The sequence below is a fragment of the Schistocerca nitens genome, chromosome 4, assembly GCF_023898315.1.
Source record: "Schistocerca nitens isolate TAMUIC-IGC-003100 chromosome 4, iqSchNite1.1, whole genome shotgun sequence".
Classification (NCBI taxonomy): Eukaryota; Metazoa; Arthropoda; class Insecta; order Orthoptera; family Acrididae; genus Schistocerca; species Schistocerca nitens.
The window spans coordinates 346978997-347006153 of NC_064617.1; the positions used below are offsets into that span (position 1 = coordinate 346978997).

Consider the following 27157-nt stretch of genomic DNA (forward strand, 5'->3'; position numbering starts at 1 on the left):
TTTAGGTCTTTATGTAGATTGTTCTATTTCCTAGTTCGGATACTATGTATTGAGTCATTGGTTGGAAATAGAGATATATTAATTGCAAAAAATTTCATTAAGGAATAAATATACTGAGAAGCAGTGGTTATAATAAAAAGTTCCTTGGACAAGTTTCTACGTGGTATTCTTTAATTTACACCACAAATGAGCCTTATTACATGCATTTGCTCGCTAAAAATGTGTGCTCCGTTTGATGAGTTACCCCAGAATATGATACCATATGACATAATACAATGAAAGCAAGACCCCATGCTTGATCTAAATTAGCCCTCCTAACAGAAGAGTTTAAACGAGGCCAGTCACGATGCCTCAGACCAGAGACAAGCCTGATGGTAGCTGTAGTATAGGGGGTAGCCTGTGGATGCAGGAGGGAAGATCAGTTTGGCTTCCTGAAGAGTATAGGAACACACAAGGCAACACTGATCCTACAACTTAGAAGATAGACTGAAGAAAGCCAAGATTTAAAAAAAGGTTTTTAATCATGTTAAATGAAATTCACTCTTTAAAATTCTGAAGTCAGCTGAGATAAAATGCAGGGAACAAAAGGTTGTTAACAACGTGAACAGAAACCAGACTGCACTTATTAGAGTTGAAGGGCATGAAAGTAAAGCAGTAATTAAGAAGGATTGTAGCCTATCCTCAAAGTGATTCAGTTTGTACATTGAGCAAACTGTGAGAAATTTGGATAGACGATTGAAGTTCAAGAAGAACTTTAGAGTTTTCTGATTACATTGTAATTCTGTCTGCGATGACAAAGGACTTAGAAGATCAGAGATGGCAAAAGACTTAGATGATCAGTTAAACAAAACAGACAGTGTCATAATGAACACAAACAAATATAATAGAATCTAGCTAATTTAAAGGAGGTGATGCTGAGGGATTTAGAGTAGCAAATGAGAGATTGAAATTGGTAGATAGGTTTTGCTATTTGGGGAGCAAAATTACTGGTAATGGCAAATGTGGGCAGGTTCTTGTTATGGACCACGGTTCAGTACATACAGATAAAATAGCAATCAAGAAGACTGGTAATAACAACATATTTATTCAGGATACAGTTACAGTAAGAAATAACACTTATCAGACAGCTGTACTGTCTGTGGGTTTCAGGAAGACATGGCACTTAGCACATAACCACCAGGCTGGTAAGTCCGTTGATGCATGATGGAGCCCAAAAAATGAGGCACACTCCATGTCCTACGTCTGTGAGTCGGTGTCTCAGGTATTACTCTGAATAAGGAACTGCAGAATGGTTGGTGCAGTTGCCTAGCTTAACACTTGACATTGGCTCCTCGGAGGCAGTGCAGTTGGTGTAAGTACTGCCGAGGCAGAGGTATACAGCATAGATTGTTTTTAGTTACATAGCTTGCTGAGGCATTGAGTAATAGTTTGGTAATGGAGGGAAATTTGGGGACAGTAAAAATTGTAGAGAGAGAGACAAGGACTTGACTACAGTAGGTAGGTTTGAGTGGATGTAGACTACAGTAGCTGTGCAGAGATTAAGAGAAGTTTGGAAAAGATAGGTGAGTGTGGAGAGCTCATCAGACCTCTCTGAACTGAAGTGAAGACCACAACAACAGCAGCCATAGGGGTAACAGTTTGCTTCTTTTCTTTTTATAATCGTGCTGTAACTTCAGTGCAGAAGGTGCATACATCAGTTTTGAAGGTATATTGTGTAAGGCAATATAAATTTGGGTGTCATCACATGACTCGTGATGGTATTTTATTTGCTTAAATTAAAAATACAGTACAACACTGCACCAGCAAGTTTCTAGGATATATTTCTAATGTTTTGTAGTTGTGGACGCTGTACAATTTAGTAACAGATGAAGCTTTTGTTCATATGATTTACACTATTTACCAGTCTTTATGTGATACTGGCACAGTGACTTGGCTTTACTCAATCGATTACTCATAGAGCACATTTGTAATCCAATTAGATAGTGTCCTCTCCACTGTCAACAATAGAAGCAGTCACTGTGGTAATAATGATTTGTTTTTATTGTTTCTGTGAATGACTTCCCTAAAATTCCTTGATATGGCTCTTGGCATTATTTCTAATTTCATTAACTTATAATCACAGTAAAATTGAATAAAATCATTACTTTGTCTCCTTGTGGTGCTTCTAAAAGCCAGTGTCTATTTCATAATTTATGTTGATTTTATCTCTGACAATAACTTATAAATATGTCAAAAATTCATCTACTGTAGTACTGCATCAACTGGGATGAAATGTTTACTTGACACTGCTTCCTGACAAATTAAACTTTTATTACAGATCTTCATATAATGTTTTACAAGATAGACTGTATATTTATATGTTCATTGAATATAGCTGCTGATGAAAGGGTCTGGAGTTGTAATATGCAGGATAACATTCTATTTTCTTCCATGGAACACCTCCCATTTCTGTTGGACAGGACAGTCACTTGGTATACTGCTTAACCTTTGGGCAGCTCTGCTCATACAGCATTTCATGTAGTTTTGTTTCAATACAGTAATAATAATAATAATAATAATAACTGACTAGTAGTAAAAATAAGAAATACATTTTAGCACTGGAAAGGATAGCTCATCATAACAATATCTGTATTAAAAACTGAAAGATTTCACTCCCACGTTTTATGTATTACACATCTATAGTCAGCAAGGCAAAATTGAAGAACAATTGAAAGTCACAAAGAAGGACCCATAGCAAGAGTTTCTGTAGTCTATTAACCGTTTGACATCAGTCACTGAATTATAGGGTTTGGCAAAGTTAGTTTTGAAAAAAAAATGAGTGTATAGTTTGTCAACTGCAATATGGGGCAATGTAATCCTCAATCATGCCATAGGAAATGGCCCAGGACCCAGCTCTTGACACACTACTTTCATGATGTGCTGTCTTCTGTTTACCTGATTTCAGGCTCTTAGACCTACCAAGAAGCTAGGAAGAATAGGAGAATTGACATTAAAAATCTATAACCAGCTTTTTCAGTGTGGTAGCTGAATATCATATTACCTGTGGCCCAGGATACTGCTTCTGAGCTGGACTGTTTCCCTTATGGCATGCTGTAACATTTTAATCAAAATTTGTTTGTGTTGATTGGAATTTCAAAATTCCAATCAACACAATCTGGCACCACAACACCCTAATTCAGTAGTTAACCTTTCCTCCAAACCTCTCTCCCAATCCGAAACCTCTGTCCTATGCAAAGGCCTCACCTTCAGCCCCACTCCCAGATTCAACCATACAGCCCTCGTCAAAGATTTACTGTCCTACACTCGTACTCTCTGCTGGAGGTATCACTTTGCCACGAAGAAAAATGATCCTAATCCTACCCCTAATGATCCAACTCCCCAAGACACTATCCAAATTGAACCCTGCCTGGAACACTTCCGTCCTCCGTCACAGCGGGACCCACCTCCTCTTCCTCAAAATCACCCTCTCCAAACCTTCCAGGAATTTCTGACTTCCAGCCTTGCCTCTCAATCCTTCTTAAAAAACCTTAATTCTACTCCCAACATCACCACTGCTGAAGCCCAGGCTATCCGTGATCTGAAGGCTGACCGGTCCATCGTCATTCTTCCGGCAGACAAGGGTTCCACGACCGTGGTACTTGATCATCGGGAGTATGTGGCTGAGGGACTGCGTCAGCTTTCAGACAACACCACATACAAAGTTTGCCAAGGTAATCCCATTCCTGATGTCCAGGTGGAGCTTCAAGGAATCCTCAGAACCTTAGGCCCCCTACAAAACCTTTCACCTGACTCCATCAACCTCCTGACCCCACCGACACCCCGCACCCCTACCTTCTACCTTCACATCTTGGCACAGTGTTACACCGTCCGGGTTATCTGGATACTTCCCACTAACACCAACCTATCCGAACTCCGGAGATGGGAACTTGCTCTTCAATATATCCTCTCTTCCCGTTATCCACCAGGCCTCAATCTCCGCTAATTTCAAGTTGCCGCCACTCACACCTCACCCGTCATTCAACAACATCTTTGCCTCTTCACTTCTGCCTCGACTGACATCTCTGCCCAAACTCTTTGTCTTTAAATGTGTCTGCTTGTGTCTGTATATGTGTGGATGGATATGTGTGTGTGTGCGAGTGTATACCCGTCCTTTTTTCCCCCTAAGGTAAGTCTTTCCGCTCCCGGGATTGGAATGACTCCTTACCCTCTCCCTTAAAACCCACATCCTTTCGTCTTTCCCTCTCCTTCCCTCTTTCCTGATGAGGCAACAGTTTGTTGCGAAAGCTTGAATTTTGTGTGTATGTTTGTGTGTCTGTCGACCTGCCAGGACTTTCATTTGGTAAGTCACATCATATTTGTTTTTAGACATATTTTTCCTACGTGGAATGTTTCCCTCTACTATAACCATATATATATATATATATATATATATATATATATATATATATATATATATATATATATATATATATATATATATATATATATATATATATATATATAGGGAAACATTCCACGTGGGAAAAATATGTCTATTAATATTGTCTGCTTGTGTCTGTATATGTGTGGATGGATATGTGTGTGTGTGCGAGTGTATACCCGTCCTTTTCTCCCCTTAAGGTAAGTCTTTCTGCTCCCGGGATTGGAATAACTCCTTACCCTCTCCCCTAAAACCCACATCCTTTCGTCTTTCCCTCTCCCTCCCTCTTTCCTGATGAGGCAACAGTTTGTTGCGAAAGCTTGAATTTTGTGTGTGTGTGTTTGTTTGTGTGTCTATCGACCTGCCAGCGCTTTTGTTCGGTAAGTCACATCATCTTTATGAGGGAAACATTCCACCCGGGAAAAATATATTTAAAAACAAAGATGATGTGACTTACCATACGAAAGCGCTGGCAGGTGGGAGAGGACACACCGGCTCTTCAGAGCATCCTCCTACAGGCCAACCGCAAATTAGAACAGCATGCCACCCTTCACCTCAAAAAACTATCCAATCTCCTGGTTTCCCACCACCGGAAAGGCAACTCACTCACCCTTCACAACCTTTCCAGCAAACCTCAACCACCTCTCATTGCACACAAACCCAGTCTCTCCCATCTACTCAGTCTCCCACTTCCAGCTCCACTCCCTCCAAAACCTCAAAATTCCAAGCAACACAATCTGGCACCACAACACCCTAATTCAGTAGTTAACCTTTCCTCCAAACCTCTGTCCCAATCCGAAACCTCTGTCCTATCCAAAGGCCTCACCTTCAGCCCCACTCCCAGATTCAACCAAACAGCCCTCGTCAAAGATTTACTGTCCTACACTCGTACTCTCTGCTGGAAGTATCACTTTGCCACGAAGAAAAATGATCCTAATCCTACCCCTAATGATCCAACTCCCCAAGACACTATCCAAATTGAACCCTGCCTGGAACACTTCCGTCCTCCGTCACAGCGGGACCCACCTCCTCTTCCTCAAAATCACCCTCTCCAAACCTTCCAGGAATTTCTGACTTCCAGCCTTGCCTCTCAATCCTTCTTAAAAAACCTTAATTCTACTCCCAACATCACCACTGCTGAAGCCCAGGCTATCCGTGATCTGAAGGCTGACCGGTCCATCGTCATTCTTCCGGCGGACAAGGGTTCCACGACCGTGGTACTTGATCGTTGGGAGTATGTGGCTGAGGGACTGCGTCAGCTTTCAGACAACACCACATACAAAGTTTGCCAAGGTAATCCCATTCCTGATGTCCAGGCGGAGCTTCAAGGAATCCTCAGAACCTTAGGCCCCCTACAAAACCTTTCACCTGACTCCATCAACCTCCTGACCCCACCGACACCCCGCACCCCTACCTTCTACCTTCTTCCTAAAATTCACAAACCCAATCATCCCGGCCGCCCCATTGTAGCTGGTTACCAAGCCCACACAGAACGTATCTCTGCCTACATAGATCAACACCTTCAACCCATTACGTGCAGTCTCCCATCCTTCATCAAAGACACCAACCACTTTCTCGAACGCCTGGAATCCTTAGCCAATCCGTTACCCCCAGAAACCATCCTTGTAATCATTGATGCCACTTCCTTATACACAAATATCCCGCACGTCCAGGGCCTCGCTGCGATGGAGCACTTCCTTTCACGCCGATCACCTGCCACCCTACCTAAAACCTCTTTCCTCATTAACTTAGCCAGCTTCATCCTGACCCACAACTTCTTCACTTTTGAAGGCCAGACATGCCAACAATTAAAGGGAACAGCCATGGGTACCTGGATGGCCCCTTCATACGCCAACCTATTCATGGGTCGCTTAGAGGAAGCCTTCTTGGTTACCCAGGCCTGCCAACCCAAAGTTTGGTACAGATTTATTGATGACATCTTCATGATCTGGACTCACAGTGAAGAAGAACTCTAGAATTTCCTCTCCAACCTCAACTCCTTTGGTTCCATCAGATTCACCTGGTCCTACTCCAAATCCCATGCCACTTTCCTTGATGTTGACCTCCACCTGTCCAATGGCCAGCTTCACACGTCCGTCCACATCAAACCCACCAACAAGCAACAGTACCTCCATTACGACAGCTGCCACCCATTCCACATCAAACGGTCCCTTCCCTACAGCCTAGGTCTTCGTGGCAAACGAATCTGCTCCAGTCCGGAATCCCTGAAGCATTACACCAACAACCTGACAACAGCTTTCGCATCCCGCAACTACCCTCGCGACCTGGTAGAGAAACAAATAACCAGAGCCACTTCCTCATCCTCTCAAACCCAGAACCTCCCACAGAAGAACCACAAAAGTGCCCCACTTGTGACAGGATACTTTCCGGGACTGGATCAGATTCTGAATGTGGCTGTCCAGCAGGGATACAACTTCCTCAAATCCTGCCCTGAAATGAGATCCATCCTTCATGAAATCCTCCCCACTCCACCAAGAGTGTCTTTCCGCCGTCCACCTAACCTTCGTAACCTCTTAGTTCATCCCTATGAAATCCCCAAACCACCTTCCCTACCCTCTGGCTCCTACCCTTGTCACCGCCCCCGGTGTAAAACCTGTCCCATGCACCCTCCTACCACCACCTACTCCAGTCCTGTAACCCGGAGGGTGTACACGATCAAAGGCAGAGCCACGTGTGAAAGCACCCACGTGATCTACCAACTGACCTGCCTACACTGTGACGCATTCTATGTGGGAATGACCAGCAACAAACTGTCCATTCGCATGAATGGACACAGGCAGACAGTGTTTGTTGGTAATGAGGATCACCCTGTTGCTAAACATGCCTTGGTGCACGGCCAGCACATCTTGGTACAGTGTTACACCGTCCGGGTTATCTGGATACCTCCCACTAACACCAACCTATCCGAACTCCGGAGATGGGAACTTGCACTTCAATATATCCTCTCTTCCCGTTATCCACCAGGCCTCAATCTCCGCTAATTTCAAGTTGCCGCCAGTCACACCTCACCTGTCATTCAACAACATCTTTGCCTCTGCACTTCTGCCTCGACTGACATCTCTGCCCAAACTCTTTGTCTCTAAATATGTCTGCTTGTGTCTGTATATGTGTGGATGGATATGTGTGTGTGTGTGAGTGTATACCTGCCCTTTTCCCCCCTAAGGTAAGTCTTTCCGCTCCCGGGATTGGAATGACTCCTTACCCTCTCCCTTAAAACCCACATCCTTTCGTCTTTCCCTCTCCTTCCCTCTTTCCTGATGAGGCAACAGTTTGTTGCGAAAGCTTGAATTTTGTGTGTATATTTGTGTTTGTTTGTGTGTCTGTCGACCTGCCAGCACTTTCATTTGGTAAGTCACATCATCTTTATATATATATATATATATATATATATATATATATATATATCCACGTGGAATGTTTCCCTCTGTTAAGATGATGTGACTTACCATACGAAAGCGCTGGCAGGTCGATAGAAACACAAACAAACACATTCATACACACAAAATTCTAGCTTTCGCAGCCAATGGTTGCTTCGTCATGAAAGAGGGAAGGAGAGGGAAAGACGAAAGGATGTGGGTTTTAAGCGAGAGGGTAAGGAGTCATCCCAATCCCGGGAGCGGAAAGACTTACCTGAGGGGGAAAAAAGGACAGGTATACACACACACACACACACACACACACACACACACACATATATATATATATCCATCCGCACATACACAGACACAAGCAGACATTTGTAAAGGCAAAGAGTTCGGGCAGAGATGTCAGTCGAGGCGGAAGTACAGAGGCAAAGATGTTGAAAGACAGGTGAGGTATGAGCGGCGGCAACTTGAAATTAGCGGAGGTTGAGGCCTGGCGGAATACGAGAGGAGAGGATATACTGAAGGGCAAGTTCCCATCTCTGGAGTTCTGACAGGTTGGTGTTAGTGGGAAGTATCCAGATAACCCGGATGCTGTAACACTGTGCCAAGATTTGCTGGCCGTGCTCCAAGGCATGTTTAGCCACAGGGTGATCCTCATTACCAACAAACACTGTCTGCCTGTGTCCATTCATGCGAATGGACAGTTTGTTGCTGGTCATTCCCACATAGAAAGCTTCACAGTGTAGGCAGGTCAGTTGGTAAATCAGGTGGGTGCTTTCACACGTGGCTCTGCCTTTGATCGTGTACACCTTCCGGGTTACAGGACTGGAGTAGCTGGTGGTGGGAGGGTGCATGGGACAGGTTTTACACCGGGGGCGGTTACAAGGGTAGGAGTCAGAGGGTAGAGAAGGTGGTTTGGGGATTTCATAGGGATGAACTAAGAGGTGCGGGTGAAATTAACTCCCGTGCCTTATTTTTCATGGGCACATATGAAATAAGGAAATAATGGTCTTATCTTTAGTAGAGATGTATTTAGATGACTCCTCTTTAAGATTCTTTTGTTGCAAGAACTCTAAAGGCATTCCCCTTATATTTTTCTTCAGAGTCCTTACATATGTTTACTTCCATTTTTTCAATTTATCAACAACTTGTATTAAGCTGAAGTAATTGTCAGCTGTCCAATTGACTTACACTTTGTGATGGTATTGATAATTTCTTCTCCTCGGACAACAGATCAATTCCATCACTGCCTTTTCCTGTGTGTGTGTGTGTGTGTGTGTGTGTGTGTTTCAGGGTTGAAACCATATACACTTTAAATCTCCATCATCCATGAAATGAAATGCTAGCAACATTGCATCAATACAAGCTATTACTCCAATGCGACAGCAGCCTCGACTGTCTTATGCAAGTGAATTAAATATATATTAAGTTTCATCTGCAGGATCGGTTTATTGTCTCTCATTCCTAGCTCTGGATTCATTTAACTGAAGACAGATTAGCAGAACCAACATTCATTTCAATGACATAGGCCAGCGAAATACATCAAGACTGGTACTCTCAGTAGCAAAGGATCATTTCACACTTATCCAGCTGCTCTGTAAATGGAGCCAGTACGCAGTGGTTGGGATGTACATTGCATGAGACATTTCATACTCACCCGGCACAGGTGAAACGGCACACAGCTGCTGGGCTGCTGCTGTGGGTAGCCAACAGCCCCTACCATCACAGCCAGCTGCCAGAGACAGCAAATCTAGCCAACCGATGGAATAGCAGCTATGCAATATTGTTAGTGATCTCATCTGGTGGTACTTGATGTTTGTTGTGGTAGTCCTCAGTGCTTTTGTGTTCTTCCATCTGAAGTTATACTTGTTCTTACCTTTTTTAATCATGATGGCTGTTGAAACATTTTAGAAATCAACATTACTTAAAAGAAGTAAATCAGACCATGTTGAACTTTAAATAGTGCCTTGATGCAAAAACCAGATCGGTTTACATGATTTTTCCAAGCGTAAATCTGTCCTTAGATGATTATTATGATGATGAAGTAGTGAAATTCCAGAAGAGAATGTCACAAAGCAGAAAGGCCAGTATATGCAAGTGTGGCTGCTTATCCTAACATATGCTATAGACACCATTCAGGACAGGGCAGCCACCACCGTACTCTACAGTCCCTTTACCAAGACTGCACAGGGACATTTTGCACCCTTGCTGTCTCAGCCACTCTGAAACCTTATCATTTAATTTGTTTAGATTCTCAATTAAATCTCTAATTTTTTTTAAACTTCATTTTGCATTTAATATTTTTGTGTATTACAGCATTATATTATTTTAATACTTACATCTTTGGTTCTTAAATATATTCCACATCCACAATGCTATATAATATATTAAAGTCCATTGAAAAAAGGAATAGAAATTATAATCTTATTTAAAAGGTTTGTTGTTTTCCCTTATTGTAACTGCCAACATACATATGGGTTGCATACATTCTCTGAAGGATATTCCATTCACAAATAGAGCGAGGGTAGAAAGGAAAGTCTATGTGCCTCCATAAGAGCCCTAATTTCTCTTGCCATCTTGTTCCTTATCCGAAATGTATGTTGGCAGCAGTAGAATTGCTCTGCAGTCAGCATCAAATGCTGGTTCTCTAAATTTTTTCAGTAACTTTCTTGGAAAGCTGTAGAGAAAATCCACACAAACCAGCAAATTCGTATGCATGTGCAGTGCTAATGACACCACCTAGTAGAGATGCAACCAAAACAGCTCCTGCAGCTAAAATACTGACATCGCAAACAATACAGTTCATAAAGTCAAAAACAAATGAAGGGGCAAAAATATTGCAACAAAAACTAATGGCCTTAATAAACCCCATCAAAGAGAAAATTTGTGTAAGGAAGATCAAGCAAACCAATAATGTATTCATAGTGGAAACTGCTACACAAAGTGGCATGGAAAAATATTGAGCAACAGAAAGGTGCAAGAGACACTGATTTGTGAACAGCCTAGAAAAAAGATACTTTTAATGATACTGTATGACATCCCAGAGGACACAGATGCAAAGGCACTGAAAGATGATATACATGCAGAATGTTGATGATGATCTAACTAAGGAAAGCTTCAAAAACAGCTTTACAGTACGATTCAGGAGAGGACCAAGGGGAAGAAAAGTGGTCCATCAAGTTATTGAAGTGATCCCTGAGGTTAGAACAGCTCTCATGAAGTGACAAAAAGAATATCTTGAGTTTTGTTCATTTTCAGTGAAAGACTATCTTTTAGTGAGTAGTTCAATGCCAAGACCTTGTTCATTTGGCAAGTCATTGTGATAAACTAGTAGTAATTTGTGGCAAAGGAGGTCAGATCAGAAAAGACTGTAAGGAAATCCAATAAGCAGTAGTGTGTGTGCCATCACTTAACACTTCTGGTCTGAGATGCCGTGATCCATACATAGAACTCTGCCCTAACGTTTCGCCTTTGACTGCGGAAGGCATCTTCCGAGGACAATCGGCGAACTGCAGATAATGATCAGTGTGTGTGTCTTTTCTGAAAACCTTATGACCCAATGATCCGTCCTCTCGTTTGATTACAGTCACATCTAATTAGTTCAGGTGGCCATCGATTTCCTTTTCCATAGTGAATTGAATTCTTGGATTAATACTATTCAGATGTAACAGGAAGGCATCCAGTTCCTCTTCCCCATGGGTCCATATATGTTGGTGGAACTGACAGTCATGTTAAAAATTCATATCACTTCATCGATATTATTAGGGAAATTAGTGTGGGCCCTAATGATATCCTGGTCAGCTTTGATGTGGTTTCGTCGTTTACCATGATCCTGGTGAATGAAGCGATCACATGTATAGCGGACATTGTTCCTAGTGACATTTTGGCATTATACAGACATTGCCTTACAACAACTTATTTTCAGCATATTAATGTTTTTTTATGAACAAATTGACGAGGTGGCTATGGGAAGTCCTCTTAGTCCAGCTGTGGCCAACGTGTTCATGGAGAACTTTGAACAACGAGCGCTGCAAACAGCTAGAAAAAGACCAGCCAGATGGTATCATTATGTAGACAATACATTTGCTATATGGATCCTTGGGGAAGAGGAACTTGATGCCTTCCTGTTACATCTGAATAGTATTAATCCAAGAATTCAATTCACTATGAAAAAGGAAATTGATGGTCACCTGAACTTCTTAGATGTGATTGTAATCAAATGAGAGGACGGATCATTGGGTCGTAAGGTTTTCAGAAAAGACACACACACTGATCGTTATCTGCAGAAAGATTCTAAACACCACCCAAGACATAAAAGAGGGGTGATTAAAACATTAATAGACAGGGTGCACAAAATATGTGATCCGGCTCACTTGGATGATGAGATTGAACACAGAGTGACCTTCAAGAAGAATGGGTATTCCAACAGAGAGATAGATTGTGCACTATGCCCTAGACTGACAACCAGGACAGACAAGGATTAACACCAACCCAAGGGGAAAGTGTTCCTACTATTTATCAGTAGGGTCACTGATTGCATTGGAAAAATCTTAAGCAAGTACGATGTAGAAACTGTTTTCAGACCCACCACGAAAATAAAAGAATTTTTAAGATCCGCAAAAGACATACGACATACTCTAGCTACACCAGGTGTCTATAAAATTCCATGCAGTTGTGGAAAGGTCTATATAGACACAGCAAAAAGAAGTGTCAGCACCCATCTGGGTGAACATAAAAGGAACTGCTGCCTCGGACATATTGATAAATCGGCTGTAGCGGAACGTGTGTTTCAGGAAGGTGATCATGAAATAAAGTTTAGTGAGGCGACCGTCATAGCAAAGACATCGCATTATTATGCGCGAATGTACAGAGAGGCCATCGAGATTGCCAAACACTGCAATAATTTTAATAGAAAAGATGAAGGCATTAAACTGGATATGATATGGATGTCAACATTGCAGCAACAGCGTGACAATTGATTAATTTCAATTGAGAAAGTTGGCAATATCAGAGATCATAGCACAGCCGACGTCACGTGATTGACAGCGGCGCCCTCTGGATGGCTTATATGTATGGCGCTTACTCGTGCTCTCATTGCAGTTCACCGATTGTCCTTGGAGGATGCCTTCCGCAGTTGAAGGCGAAATGTCAGGGGAGAGTTCTGTGTATGGACCATGGCATCTCAGCCCGGAAGTGTTAAGTGATGGCAACACCTGCCGTGAAAGCCTTCATTCTATGTGTGTGCCATGTAAATAAAGGGATAAAAAGATGCACAGGGAACAGAAACGAATGTCACATGTATCAAACCCTCCTAACAAGGCAGGTTTTAAGAATGCATTATGGGTAGGTGTCTCATAACAGTAGAAATCAGTGAGGACTGTAATGACACCATCAAGTTCCATCTATGTAAGAAACATAAATTACCATCAAGGAGGAAGAGGGATGCTGGAAGGGCGAAGAGTTTCTGGCAAAAAGTGAGCAGTAACTACAATAGAACAGAGCATGCAACACAGACCAAAGTAGAACATCATACACCTATGAAAAAGCAGGAAAGGCATTTTTTAACAAAAATTCAGACCTACGTGATAGAACATAGAAGCAAGATCAGAGACGGATTTAGGAGTGATATATAATACAAGTGAACAGGATTTGGTGACACAAACTGGGCAGTTGTATGTAGAATGTGACAACAAATGTCCCGAGGAATACACTGCACTACCTGCAGAAGTAAAAGAAGATCCGCCAGTGCAGGAAGTGAATCTGCAAAAAAAGCAGTACAAGACGCAGAGCCAACTCATACAGGATACAGATACCTTCTACAAAGACGTAAACAATAAAACATGGACCAGAACAAATCCGTTAAAGCATAGAGTACATTATGTAACTCAGTAGACTGGAGGAGCCAATGATGCTTCCTACAGCGTTAAGACATCTAGTAAGGTATAAGCTTCCGGAAGGGGAGTATATTACTTTTCCGGTACCTGATTTCATAGATAGAATCCATCTCAGCGTGAACAGCCTGCCAACAGAAGCGGAAAACCTAGAGAAGTTATTGAAGCAGGCTTCTGCCATAAGAAATGAAACATTCTACTTTGTACAAGCAACTTGTAATGACGCATGGTCATTTAGCATTCGATTGCAGGCAAGCAGGGAAAGACTGTCAAATATATACCCATCACCCGTAATGAGATAAAGATAGGACAGCTTAATGCCATGAGAAGTGTCAGCATATTGCATGAGGCTAGAAGAGTGGCAGAGGAGTTGCAGTTAGATGTATTATTCTCCAAGAATTATATACAAAGGCAGGAAAGATCCCCATTATACCAATAACTGCCGAGGTAATCACACAACGGCAGTGTCCTATGACAGAAATAATAGTACTTAACAAGACCATAACAGTGACAAAAATATCACAATACTGTTCAGAAAACGTAATCTGTGTGGCATGTTAACTGGAAGGGAGAATTGCATCCTGGTTTCCATGTATTTTCAATTTAGTGATGAGATTGACGAGTATCTGCTAAGACTAAAGGGTATTAGTCACATAGGATGAACTAAGCCTCTTGTGTACTCCATTGATGCAAATGCGAAGTCTGTGTTGTGGCATAGCTGCCTGACGGATGACTGTGAAAGACAACCACAAGAAGCCATTATGGAACTCTACCTACAGGTATTGAATGCACCTCACAATTCTCCAACCTACAAAGGGAGGTTTGGAGCAACCTCAGACATTGACATCATTTTAGCAAATACAACAGCTGTGCGCCGTGTGAAAGGCTGGAAGATTGTGAGTGGAATGACATCGAGTGACCACAGTATCATAGATAGTACCATCACTGGAAGGCAAATCCAAGATGACACGAAAACGTGCACACAAGGGCCAAATATAACATCAAAGACACTAACCGGGCAGAACTAAGAAGAGTGTTTTAGTGTTCAGGAAGTCCATCGCTGTGTGACAATGGAGATGTTAAAGCGCACGAACTGACAGCCACTATACATAAGGCAATGAAGGCATCTATACCTATCAGCAGAGATAATTCTGAAGGAGTACCTTGTATCTGGACAGAGGCGCCGCAGAAATTAAGATGCGAAGCAAGAACAGCCAGGAAACTATACCAGAGCAGCATGATCCAAGAAGAAAGAGTCCAAAGCTTGCACAGATACTGATACTTTAAACATTTTAAGGAAGAGGTGTGGAAAACAAAAATGGAAAGATGGAAGAAATTTGTGGAGGCTACTTAGAAACCGATCCCTGGGGTGAACCATACAAAGTAGTCTGTAAGAAAATACAATCCACATTCAGAAGGAATGATGGGATTGTCACAGAAAACTGGGAACAATGTACCATATAAAACAGTCTGCGAAAAAATACAATCATCAGTGTTTTTATCTGTGCTCCCAAGGATGGGATGGTAACAGAAAATTGGGAACAGTCAGCTTGGCTGCCAATGGAAACGCTACTTCCTGATGGTGGAGAAGAAGGGGAGATAGTTGATCAGTAGGTTACTGGAAATGTTATGGGAAGAATATACGAACAGTAAACTTGTGTACCCCTTCACACAAGAAGGAATTATGCGTATAATTTTAAGACTGAAGAAGAAAAATCTCCAGGACCTTACGGGATCCCTGCCGTAGTAGTACAAGCCTTATATGACCGATTAGATAGTTACTTGTGCGATGTGCACAGCAAGTGTCTCCTGCAAGGAAGCGTCCCTGCACCGTGTAAGAATGCTGAAGTGGTAATTAGTAAATGGCAAGATGATACCTAAATTCTACAGACCAGTTTGTCTTTTGAATGTTCTCAGCAAGATATTTGAAAAACTATTACACAAAAGATTACAAGATCACAAACTGCCACACAGGATGAGCCCTCACCAGTACGGATTAAGAAGAGGCAAGTCAACTGAACACACAATTAATAAGGTGATTTCGCTAGTGACAGATACTCATTCTATGTATGCTCTAGTGATGATAATTGATTCTGCTGGCACTTTCGATAACCTACGGTAGCCGTCTTTCTGTTGTCGCCTTAGGGATTTGGAGTGCTCAGAAGTATTGTATAATTGCCTGAGAGATTATTGCCATGGGCGACATGCTTCTTTAACATGCCTAAGAAAGAAGATAACCAAGACAATAACAAGAGGCTGTCCACATGGATCAATGTGTGGTCTGAGAGGGCTGTTATCAGAGTGTTAAATTTTCACTAGCACCTCACAAAACAACATACCCCTGCTGAAAGGGAATCTAATAAGAAAACCTAAAATAAAATTTAATGTAACAATTAGGAGAAGTGCAGTAACAAAATATCTAGGGGTATTTCTGGACGAACGTTGTAACTTTGCATATCATGTAGATTAAGCAGGCAGGAAAGGTACAGATGTAATGAATAAAATTATAACCATTGCAAATAGACAGTTTTGGTTTCCCTTGAAGGCAATCAGAGTATACCACCAGTGTATACAGTGTGAGCGTCTGGGCTCATAGACTGCAGCTAGTGAAGCCAGCTGCAGTAGTGAGAAGAGTTCAACAAGGCACCTACTTCACTACTCCAAATGATACTTTGTTAGTAATTCTAGAAATATGCCCACTGGACATGGAAATTTGGAAAAGGGGAGCCTTTTACTGGTTAAATAAAGGCAATCAAATGGAAGTATGAAGGGTGCTAGAAACTGAGGCCAATTCAGAAAAGTCAACAAAAGATCACATATTACAACTGTGGCAAAATGAATCTTCAGGCACTGGCATGGGAACATACGATTTCTTCCCAACATCAGGGAGAGATTAGAAATGAGATTTCGTAACCCGTCAAGTGGATTGATACATTACTTGACTGGCCATGGCCCTTATGCCATGTATCTATATAAAATCGGAAGACAGATGAATGATAGCTGCACCTGCGGAAGTGTAGGCACAGCAGAACACACATTGTGGGACTACACACATTATGAAGATGCAGCAGGTAATGGACATCAGGTATTAAGGATATGGGATCCCAAAGCAGCGCTAAGGAGTGAGTCGACCTGGCACATTGTGTATTATACTGCAGCCGAAGTATCCAGGAAGGCCAAGGAAGACTTCACAAGGCATTCAACCATAGGTCATCACGCTACCGTCCAGGCTAGACAACATGCTCTGCAGATGGAGAGAAGATGACTGAGGTCGGCGACCTGATGATAAACTGTCCCAAGAATCTACATTGTGTTGGTGTAAGTAATCATGGAAGTGTGGACTTTAAGAAGTAACAGTGATAGGTGGAATTACTTGCTACAAGGGTAACGCTATTGACATGCTGTCCGATGCCCGAGGAATCCAGCAGACTGTGGCTGTTGACCGCGGTACCGTGAGGGCGGATCCAGTAGCAGAAACAACCATCTATCTATCTATAAGTTAAATGTGCCAAAATAAATGAACCAATAGAGAACAAATTCTGTAGTGTTTGTAATAGATTAGTAGCTAGATAATTGGTTTAGGGTTTTAATGTAGTTTTGTAGTAGTGGGAGTAGTAGTTTTTTTTTTGTTTTTACACTCTCTCTCTCTCTCTCTCTCTCCCCCTCCGCCCTTCTTCGTCTTCTTCTTCTTTTTATTTTTTATAAATTAAGTATCAGAAAGAAATAATTAATACATAAGTTATAACTATCTGAGGAAATGTTATTTGTATGGCCTATTTTAGCTTTTTAGATAATAAGCAGTAATTATGAAGAATAAATAAATAAAATAAACAGTGAAACGTCTCTCATTTCGGTTTTGGTTTCAACGGCATATCTATTCTGTATTGTTTGACTTTCTCATTTGTGTGTGTTACAACTTCAGTTAGCATGTCATCTGAAAAAGTGGATTCCCATACTGGCATTGATGTACAAGAATGGTCAAGACATTGTACATTCACTGTGAATCCAGGAAGATGTGCTACAATATTGTGAGCAGGTGTTCAAATATTTCTCTTAGGTTCTTCTACTGACCACTTACATTGGTTGTGAGCATAGAAAGTTTTCTGTTTTGTTCTTTCACTAACTTGTTCACACTCATCGCTATGTGATAAATAGAGTTCAGATTCAGTATTGTGTTCACTGTTGCATTCAGGATCACTTTCATTGGCAGTTTCAATGTCACTGTCTTCAATATTTCTACCTTATGTAACCATTTAGTGACAATAGCTACAAAATCTTGATCTGAACACCCACTCTTCCATGTTTAGCCATGCTAAGTGATATTATGTAAGTAATGAAAAATATAAAGTGTTTAAAATTACTCAGTTCATAATGTAACTTGTGTGGTGGGTCACATCATGCCCCCAGTAACTTATCCTACTTACCAAGTCAAATTAACAGCAGCTCACAATGACTATTCACTACAAATGCTCATAACAAAGTGAATGGAAGCTAAGCAGAGGCAATATGGGAAATCTACCCGCCAACGCTGACTGAGGGTTAACATTAAACCAGTCAACTCTATAGCAGTGAACAAGCAGGATAATACATGTTTTGCTCTCGCTCCACTCGAAAATTTTTGCACAAAATTTAACACAAAAGAATGAGATTCATGCTGCAAATCAGTGTACCTAGCAAATATGTTTATTTTCCAGTTCATTCCATCAGTAGACAAGTTCATTTTTACTTTTCTTGAATTATTTTGCTATATTCTAAGTAAGTTTCAATGTTGGATGGAGGTTTAGAAGATGCAGAGTAGGGGGTTATGTTATTCCATGAAGTCGCAAACGTGCTTAATTGTCTTAGTATCTGGTGAGTCAGAGGTACGCAAATTATGAAGTCCAGCCTTCGTGATATGAAACATTCCTACATGGAATATGTGCAAAAACTACACAAGGGGACCTTATTGGGTAGCCCTCTCCAAATTGTTTGGTACTTAAAGGTTTGAAGGTTGGCTCCCAGATATCAATTTTCTTTATCAATATGACACCTTTCCCAAAAAAAACTCGAAAAAATTACCTTTGAAAACAGAAGATTTCTTAGCAAAGTAAACATTAGTAGCACATTAATGAATTCATTGGTAGCTAAACATGTGGCATGATAGGATTCAAATCATAAAGTCAATGCCTGTAATCTCTCTAGTAACATACTGTTTTTTTTATTTCTATGTTGTTAAATAACTAAGATTGAATCATATTTTTAAATAAAACTTAACATATCTTTATTTTTAATTACTATGTGTGATTATTCCAAAGAATCTCACGTTTGACACTACACATGCACCTGTGCGTGCACACACACACACACACACACACACACACACACACACACATACAGGTAAAGCCATGATTAATTTGACTGTATGGTAGTAATCAACTATGCCCTTGGCATATTCCCCCACCCCACCCTATCCTTCAGTCCATGGGCTCGTCAGCTGTTTCAGTTGCTTGGTGCTTTTTCATTGTTGAACCATTGATAGGCATGGGTGACATCTACTGGAATAATGTATGATTGTAAGAATATGGGTCATGGTTATGAGGGTTGTTGAGTTGACCATTGTTATACTGATGTTCAGGTGCTCTTCACTGCTGTGTCATCAGGAATTTATCTATCACTTGCAATGGCCATCGGACTTCTATTGCCTTCCATGACTCTACCAATGACTTGACATCTATTCATATTCACACCAGCCTCCATACATTTTGCCTCTTTCATTTGTCAAATGTGTTTTCTAGTGTGAGGCTGCAGCTCACATGGTCCATGATCTGTCTTTTAACAAACACTGATAAAGTTTTTCCTGTAGGATGGTTATGTGCCTTATTTAATTACTAACTGGCTAGCCCTGCCACAACATGCCCCAAGGCTGCTCAGTGATTTATTGTAGGTGTGTGGCATTATTGACAATATGATCATTAATTTGTGATCACAAAGAGCATAATGTTAGTTACAGCACAAAAAAGGAATCTAACTTGTAAGTTTTAACACTTGTTTTAATATGTGACATTCTTAATTGTGGGCTATATCATTTGCACTATTTATATTGAATTAGTTGATTTATAACTTTATTTACCAGTAAGTAATATTTTGAGTTATTGTGTTACATAAACCTGCCCATGGGCACCACAAGCTCTTTCTGACTGTCTGTAAATAATTTGTCACCTGTATTGAGCCTTATTCATTTTCATTTAATGTTTATGGTTTCCTTTTAACAGTGTAAGATTGGATGGGATGTGTAATTAACCACCATTTTCCTTGTCCAGGCCAGTGCAGTCCTTGTTCACTAAATTTTGAATCATGTACCCCTTCATTGTTCTATGTATGTGTGACAAGCCATTGGTTGCTTTCATCACTTTTGATGTTTCAAAATCATTTTCTCTATTTGAATTAAGCGGCATGTGTCGTGAATTTATTATACAACTTTTGAACTATCTCTGATTTCAGATGCCATTTAACATATCAGCAGAGGCAAGAAATATAATAGATTCTATGCTGAAGAAGAATCCTAAAGATAGAATATCTCTGCATGATGTACTGGATCATCCATTCATGAAACAAACAGAGAAACCAAAATTTTTGCCACAGGTTAATAAGATTTACTTACCATTATATAATATAATTTTATATCAGTTCATTATTTGTTTTACAAGTATTTCTTATTTAATTATTTTCTCCGTTGCCAGGACTATAATGTTTGTGTAAACATTCTTATCAAAGGAAAAATTCATTCGAGAAAACGTAAAATTAAAAAGAGGAAACAATGGCTCTCCTGTACTTACCTTCAGGAGAAGAAATTTCAGTATCATCAATAGACAAATTCAAAAGTGAAAAAAACTAATCATAGCTTTTGGAACTGTTAGTTTCTTCCTCAGGGAGAAACAAGTGAAAAGTTCAGGAAGGTTAGAAAGGATGAGTAAGTCACTCAGATCTAAGTGTGGTAATGACGCTACTGTTGCCCTCAACACATCCTGGGGTCTGAGTGATGTGCTCCTCCTTTCTATCCTTGCACAACTTGCCCATCTCTCCTTGCTGTGAAAAGAACTAATAATTCTGAAGACTAAGATGAGTTTTTTACTTTTAAATGTATCTGTCAGCAGTACTGGAATTCCATATCCTGAAGATAATTATTGGCCAGCAATTCTGTCACTTTGTTGTTCCAACATTTGTCTGTGACCCGTAATTCAAATTTTATTTTTCTCACAAATGACATTGCATAATGGATTAATATATCTTTATATGTGAACATGTTAAGTTAATTACATATATATATCTAAAAATGAAGATTATGTGACTTACCATACGAAAGCGCTGGCAGGTCGATAGACACACAAACAAACACAATCATACACACAAAATTCTAGCTTTCGCAACCAACGGTTGCTTCATCAGGAAAGAGGGAAGGAGAGGGAAAGACGAAAGGATGTGGGTTTTAAGGGAGAGGGTAAGGAGTCATTCCAATCCCGGGAGCGGAAAGACTTACCTTGGGGGAAAAAAGAACAGGTATACACTCGCACACACACCCATATCCAACCACACATACACAGACACAAGCCGACATTTGTAAAGGCAAAGAGATTCGGCAGAGATGTCAGTCGAGGCAGAAGTACAGAGGCAAAAATGATGTTGAAATACAGGTGAGGTATGAGCGGCGGCAACTTGAAATTAGCGAAGGTTGAGGCCTGGCGGATAACGAGAAGAGAGGATATACTGAAGGGCAAAATCCCATCTCCCGAGTTCTGACAGGTTGGTGTTAGTGGGAAGTATCCAGATAACTGTGCCAAGATGTGCTGGCCTTGCACCAAGGCATGTTTAGCCACAGGGTCATCCTCATTACCAACAAACACTGTCTGCCTGTGTCCCTTCATCCTAATGGACAGTTTGTTGCTGGTCATTCCCACATAGAAAGCTTCACAGTGTAGGCAGGTCAGTTGATAAATCACGTGGGTGCTTTCACACGTGGCTCTGCCTTTGATCGTGTACACCTTCCGGGTTACAGGACTGGAGTAGGTGGTGGTGGGAGGGTGCATGGGACAGGTTTTACACCATGGCCGGTTACAAGGGTAGGAGCCAGAGGGTAGGGAAGGTGGTTTGGGGATTTAATAGGGATGAACTAACAGGTTACGAAGGTTAGGTGGACGGCGAAAAAGACACTCTTGGTGGAGTGGGGAGGATTTCATGAAGGATGGATCTCATTTCAGGGCAGGATTTGAGGAAGTCATATCCCTGCTGGAGAGCCACATTTAGAGTCTGATCCAGTCCCGGAAAGTATCCTGTTACAAGTGGGGCACTTTTGTGGTTCTTCTGTGGGAGGTTCTGGGTTTGAGGGGATGAGGAAGTGGCTCTGGTTATTTGCTTCTGTACCAGGTCGGGAGGGTAGTTGCGGGATGCGAAAGCTGTTTTCAGGTTGTTGGTGTAATGGTTCAGGGATTCCGGACTGGAGCAGATTCGTTTGCCACGAAGACCTAGGCTGTAGGGAAGGGACCGTTTGATGTGGAATGGGTGGCAGCTGTCATAATGGAGGTACTGTTGCTTGTTGGTGGGTTTGATGTGGACGGACGTGTGAAGCTGGCCATTGGACAGATGGAGGTCAACGTCAAGGAAAGTGGCATGGGATTTGGAGTAGGACCAGGTGAATCTGATGGAACCAAAGGAGTTGAGGTTGGAAAGGAAATTCTGGAGTTCTTCTTCACTGTGAGTCCAGATCATGAAGATGTCATCAATAAATCTGCACCAAACTTTTGGTTGACAGGCCTGCGTAACCAAGAAGGCTTCCTCTAAGCGACCCATGAATAGGTTGGCGTACGAGGGGGCCATCCTGGTACCCATGACTGTTCCACCTGTGGTGGTGTGTGTTTGTGTTTGTTTGTGTGTCTATCGACCTGCCAGCGCTTTCGTTCGGTAAGTCACATCATCTTTGTTTCTATATATATATATGTACAAAGTTTGCCAAGGTAATCCCATTCCTGATGTCCAGGCGTAGCTTCAACGAATTCTCAGAACCTTAGGCCCCCTACAAAACTTTTCACCTGACTCCATCAACCTCCTGAACCCACCGACACCCCGCACCCCTACCTTCTACCTTCTTCCTAAAATTCACAAACCCAATCATCCCGGCCGCCCCATTGTAGCTGGTTACCAAGCACCCACAGAACGTATCTCTGCCTACGTAGATCAACACCTTCAACCCATTACATGCAGTCTCCCATCCTTCATCAAAGACACCAACCACTTTCTCGAACACCTGGAATCCTTGCCCAATTCGTTACCCCCGGAAACCATCCTTGTAACCATTGATGCCACTTCCTTATACACAAATATCCCGCACGTCCAGGGCCTCGCTGCGATGGAGCACTTCCTTTCACACCTATCATCTGCCACCCTACCTAAAACCTCTTTCCTCATTACCTTTGCCAGCTTCATCCTGACCCACAACTTCTTCACTTTTGAAGGCCAGACATACCAACAATTAAAGGGAACAACCATGGGTACCAGGATGGCCCCCTCGTACACCAACCTATTCATGGGTCACTTAGAGGAAGCCTTCTTGGTTACCCAGGCCTGCCAACCCAAAGTTTGGTACAGATTTATTGATGACATCTTCATGATCTGGACTCACAGTGAAGAAGAACTCCAGAATTTCCTCTCCAACCTCAACTCCTTTGGTTCCATCAGATTCACCTGGTCCTACTCCAAATCCCACGCCACTTTCCTTGATGTTGACCTCCACCTGTCCAATGGCCAGCTTCACACGTCCGTCCACATCAAACCCACCAACAAGCAACAGTACCTCCATTATGACAGCTGCCACCCATTCCACATCAAACAGTCCCTTCCCTACAGCCTAGGTCTTCGTGGCAAACGAATCTGCTCCAGTCCGGAATCCCTGAAGCATTACACCAACAACCTGACAACAGCTTTCGCATCCCGCAACTACCCTCGCGACCTGGTACAGAAGCAAATAACCAGAGCCACTTCCTCATCCTCTCAAACCCAGAACCTCCCACAGAAGAACCACAAAAGTGCCCCACTTGTGACAGGATACTTTCCAGGACTGGATCAGACTCTGAATGTGACACAATCAGAAACAAAAGCTGACAGATAAATTAGTTTCCAAATTCAAACCTTCCTTCATCCAATAAAGAATCAGAATTAGTATGAGGGAATAAAACTTTAAGGTATTAAAAGTAATGTCATGTTTAACTCAGATAAGCGGAAAATGAAATTTTAAAACCTCAAAAGTTATGTTGCTGGGTAACTGGAAAGTCATAGCTAATGGTAGGACAAACTGAAGCATAACACTTTTTTTTTTTATTTTGTTTCTGTACTGTCCTACAGTGTCTCTCTTACCCTTACCTCTAATTTAATATTTGAACCGACCACCTTTAGTTGGATAACGGACCCTTGTGTTTAGAAATTGATTGTAGCAGCTTTTGTATGTATGTTTCTCTTTAGCTACCTGAGACAAAAGTTAGTTTTATTCCAGCTACGACAGTTGTTCATATTATGGCCATTTCGGTGGGATAACTACCAGTACGTGTCCTTACAGTAAAAATTGTATTTAATTTGTTGCAAATCGGAGGAATATTTGTGTTAGTGGTTGTTGCTGCGCAGGAATCAAAGACAGACAGCATGTCATACACCTCATTGAAACAGACATAATCAACTGTTCTTGGATTTTCTATTAACCTGTATTGTTATGACTACCTGTTAATTTAAAAAACAGCTATTTTCTGCAGCGTGGCCTGCAGCTATGTGATTTGGGAGTAGCCATTAGGCTGCCAGAGGTGCCTAAAGTGATCGTGCATACAATGGCTGGAAGATTTTCTGGCTAGGCACTTTGATGTAAGTGATCCACTGATTCTCATTTTGAGTTAACGATTTGTAGGTCAAAGTGGGCTGCTTCTTCCTTTTTTTCGTCACTGTGTAGATATGTGTCTCTGGCATTATTGATTGAATAACACAGATTGATAGCATTACTAAGAAAGAACTTTATATAAAATTTTAGTTTGTCCATATACTCTGATCAAGCAAAACATTATGACCACTGACCTACTATTGATATAATCCCAATAGCAGCAACACCTGGTGAAGAATGACTGCTAGTCAGATATGTGCACTGTGCATGCAATATCAGTGAGTGTGCTGTCCGTGTGTAGAACGGGGAGGGCACGCTATCTATCTGAGTTTGACCGAGGGCAGATTGTGATGACTCCATAGGCTCTTCATGAGCATTTTGGAAACTGCATAACCTGTTGGGTGTTCAGGGAGTGGTGTGGTGAGTGTCTTCAACACATGGCGAAATCAAGGTGAAATCGCATCCAGACGTTGTGGGGTTGGGCAGCCACCCCTCATTACAGATGTTGTGTGTCGTAGGCTGGGCACACTGGTAAAACAGGACAAATGATGAACTGTGGTGAATCTAACATCAGACATTAATGCTGGGCAGAGTACAAGTGTATCTGAATACAAAGTGCACTGAACGCTGCAAACGATGGGTCTCCACAGCCCATGAACCATGCATGTGCCAGTGTTAACACCACGGCATTGACAACAACGACTGAAATTGGCATGTGAGCATTGGCCGGACATTGGCACAGTGGTGGAGCATTGCATGATCTGATGATTCCTGACACTTTCATCATGCTAATGGGAGGACTTGAATCCATCGTCTTCCAGGGGAATAGCTCCTGTACTGCAGGACGGAGACAAGCTGGTGGCAGCTCCATTATGCTCTGAGGAACGTTTACGTGGGCATCCATGGGTCCACTAGAGCTTGTGCAAGGTACCCTGATTGCCAAGGAGTATCGTACAGTGGTTGCAGACCACGTACACCCTTTCATGACAATTATGTTTTCCGATGGCAGTGGTATTTTTCAACAAGATAATGTGCCAAGTCACAAGGCCAGGTGTGTGGATGGAATGGTTCGAGGAACACAGTGGGGAGTTCCAATTGATGTGCTCGCCCCCCAACGTGCTGGATCTGAACCCAATCGAACATGTCTGTGATGTGATTGAATGTTATGTCAGAGCTCATCATCCCCCCCTCCCCCCTCCCCTCTATAATGTACAGGAATTAGGTGTTTTGGGTGTGTGGATATGTTGTCAACTCCCTTCAACAACCTACCAAGCCCTCCTTACTTCCATGCCACAATGCATCACCACAGTTATCCATGCCAAAGGTGGCCATACTGATTATTAGGTAGGTGGTCGTGATGTTCTGGCTGATAAGTGTATGTTTAGCTACCTTTAAAGTAGGTCACTTGTTAACAGCATGGCTTGGCCAGAAATGAAAGTGAGTGGGAGCTCCAGATGACCAAGCGTTTAGAAAAAACAGCACTTTTGATGCAGATTGGGTTAGTCATGAGCCATTTACGTTAACATTGTTTGCAGGAAGTAGTTGGTGCAGCAGGAAGACTAGAGAACAGCAATCCAAGGGTCATGGGATCGAGTCTATACGGAAACAGTTTTTTATTTATTTATTTTTAATTTAAAGGTTTTGCTGTACTTATTATCTAAATAAATTGAAATAATGGTCACTATATTGTATATATTAACATTTTCATAACCGGCATGAAAAGAAAAGCAAAATATCGTTTGGGATTGCAAATAAGTTTCCATTAGGGTATTGTAAAGTGTACACGAGAACTTTGTATATAAAATTACTTTTATTATTTTACAGGTGATGATATGCACTTGTTGATTGTAAAAACAGGGGAACAGTAATTTTCTCAGCATCTGACACACATTATAAATGCCACATTGTTGCAGTAACATGTTAGTTTTAAAATTCTTTCAGGAAAAGCAAACTTAGTTTACATTGATAAAAGATTCTGTCTCATCACATAGTTTGTTAGAAAACCACACGTAACACATTTCACAAAATATTAGTGAGTATAGCTGGTGCAGTCTTCTTTGGGCATTATTTCTTACTGAAGCTTCTTGATCAAATTCTTTACAGAGTGATAAAAATGACTTTGTAGGGTTGCACTAGCAGAGTTTATTTGGAGCGAATCATTTTAATAGTGTACAATGGCAATTCTTCTAAATCTTGAAAAATCTCATCATATAATTGTGGATTTGTTTGTCCTCCCCATGAGTCAGTTAACAGAAGAAATTTATTACTCTGTGTGTAGGGCTTTATCACACCAGTCAAAACATTTTTGTGTAAGCCTGTTGTAAGTTTCCCAGATTTTGGCGAAGTAATGGCATTACTATATTTTGCCATGTACACTTCCACTACTTTTTGAATCCCTGGTACAAATGAGCCAAACCTCACATAGGCACACGTAGACTGTTGGCAACAAGGGGGTCACCTTGTTCATATCCTGTCCTTTCCCGGTAACTGCTTTTGCCCCTCAGTGGTCCAGTGTTCAGCTGTAAGTTGACAGATACTGCAAACCTGAAAACAGAACATACAGAAGTTA

At 41.6% G+C, this 27157-nt stretch overlaps 1 protein-coding gene across 2 annotated transcripts in view; it reads left to right on the forward strand.

Annotated features, from left to right (window-relative positions):
- LOC126252889 (serine/threonine-protein kinase PLK4) overlaps positions 1-27157 on the forward strand; it is a 245329-nt gene that overhangs the window by 132160 nt on the left and 86012 nt on the right. For both annotated transcript variants that reach the window (XM_049953858.1, XM_049953859.1), the window contains one exon: positions 20178-20318. In XM_049953858.1, coding sequence (XP_049809815.1) covers positions 20178-20318 — 141 coding nt within the window. The remainder of the gene's footprint in view (positions 1-20177; positions 20319-27157) is intronic.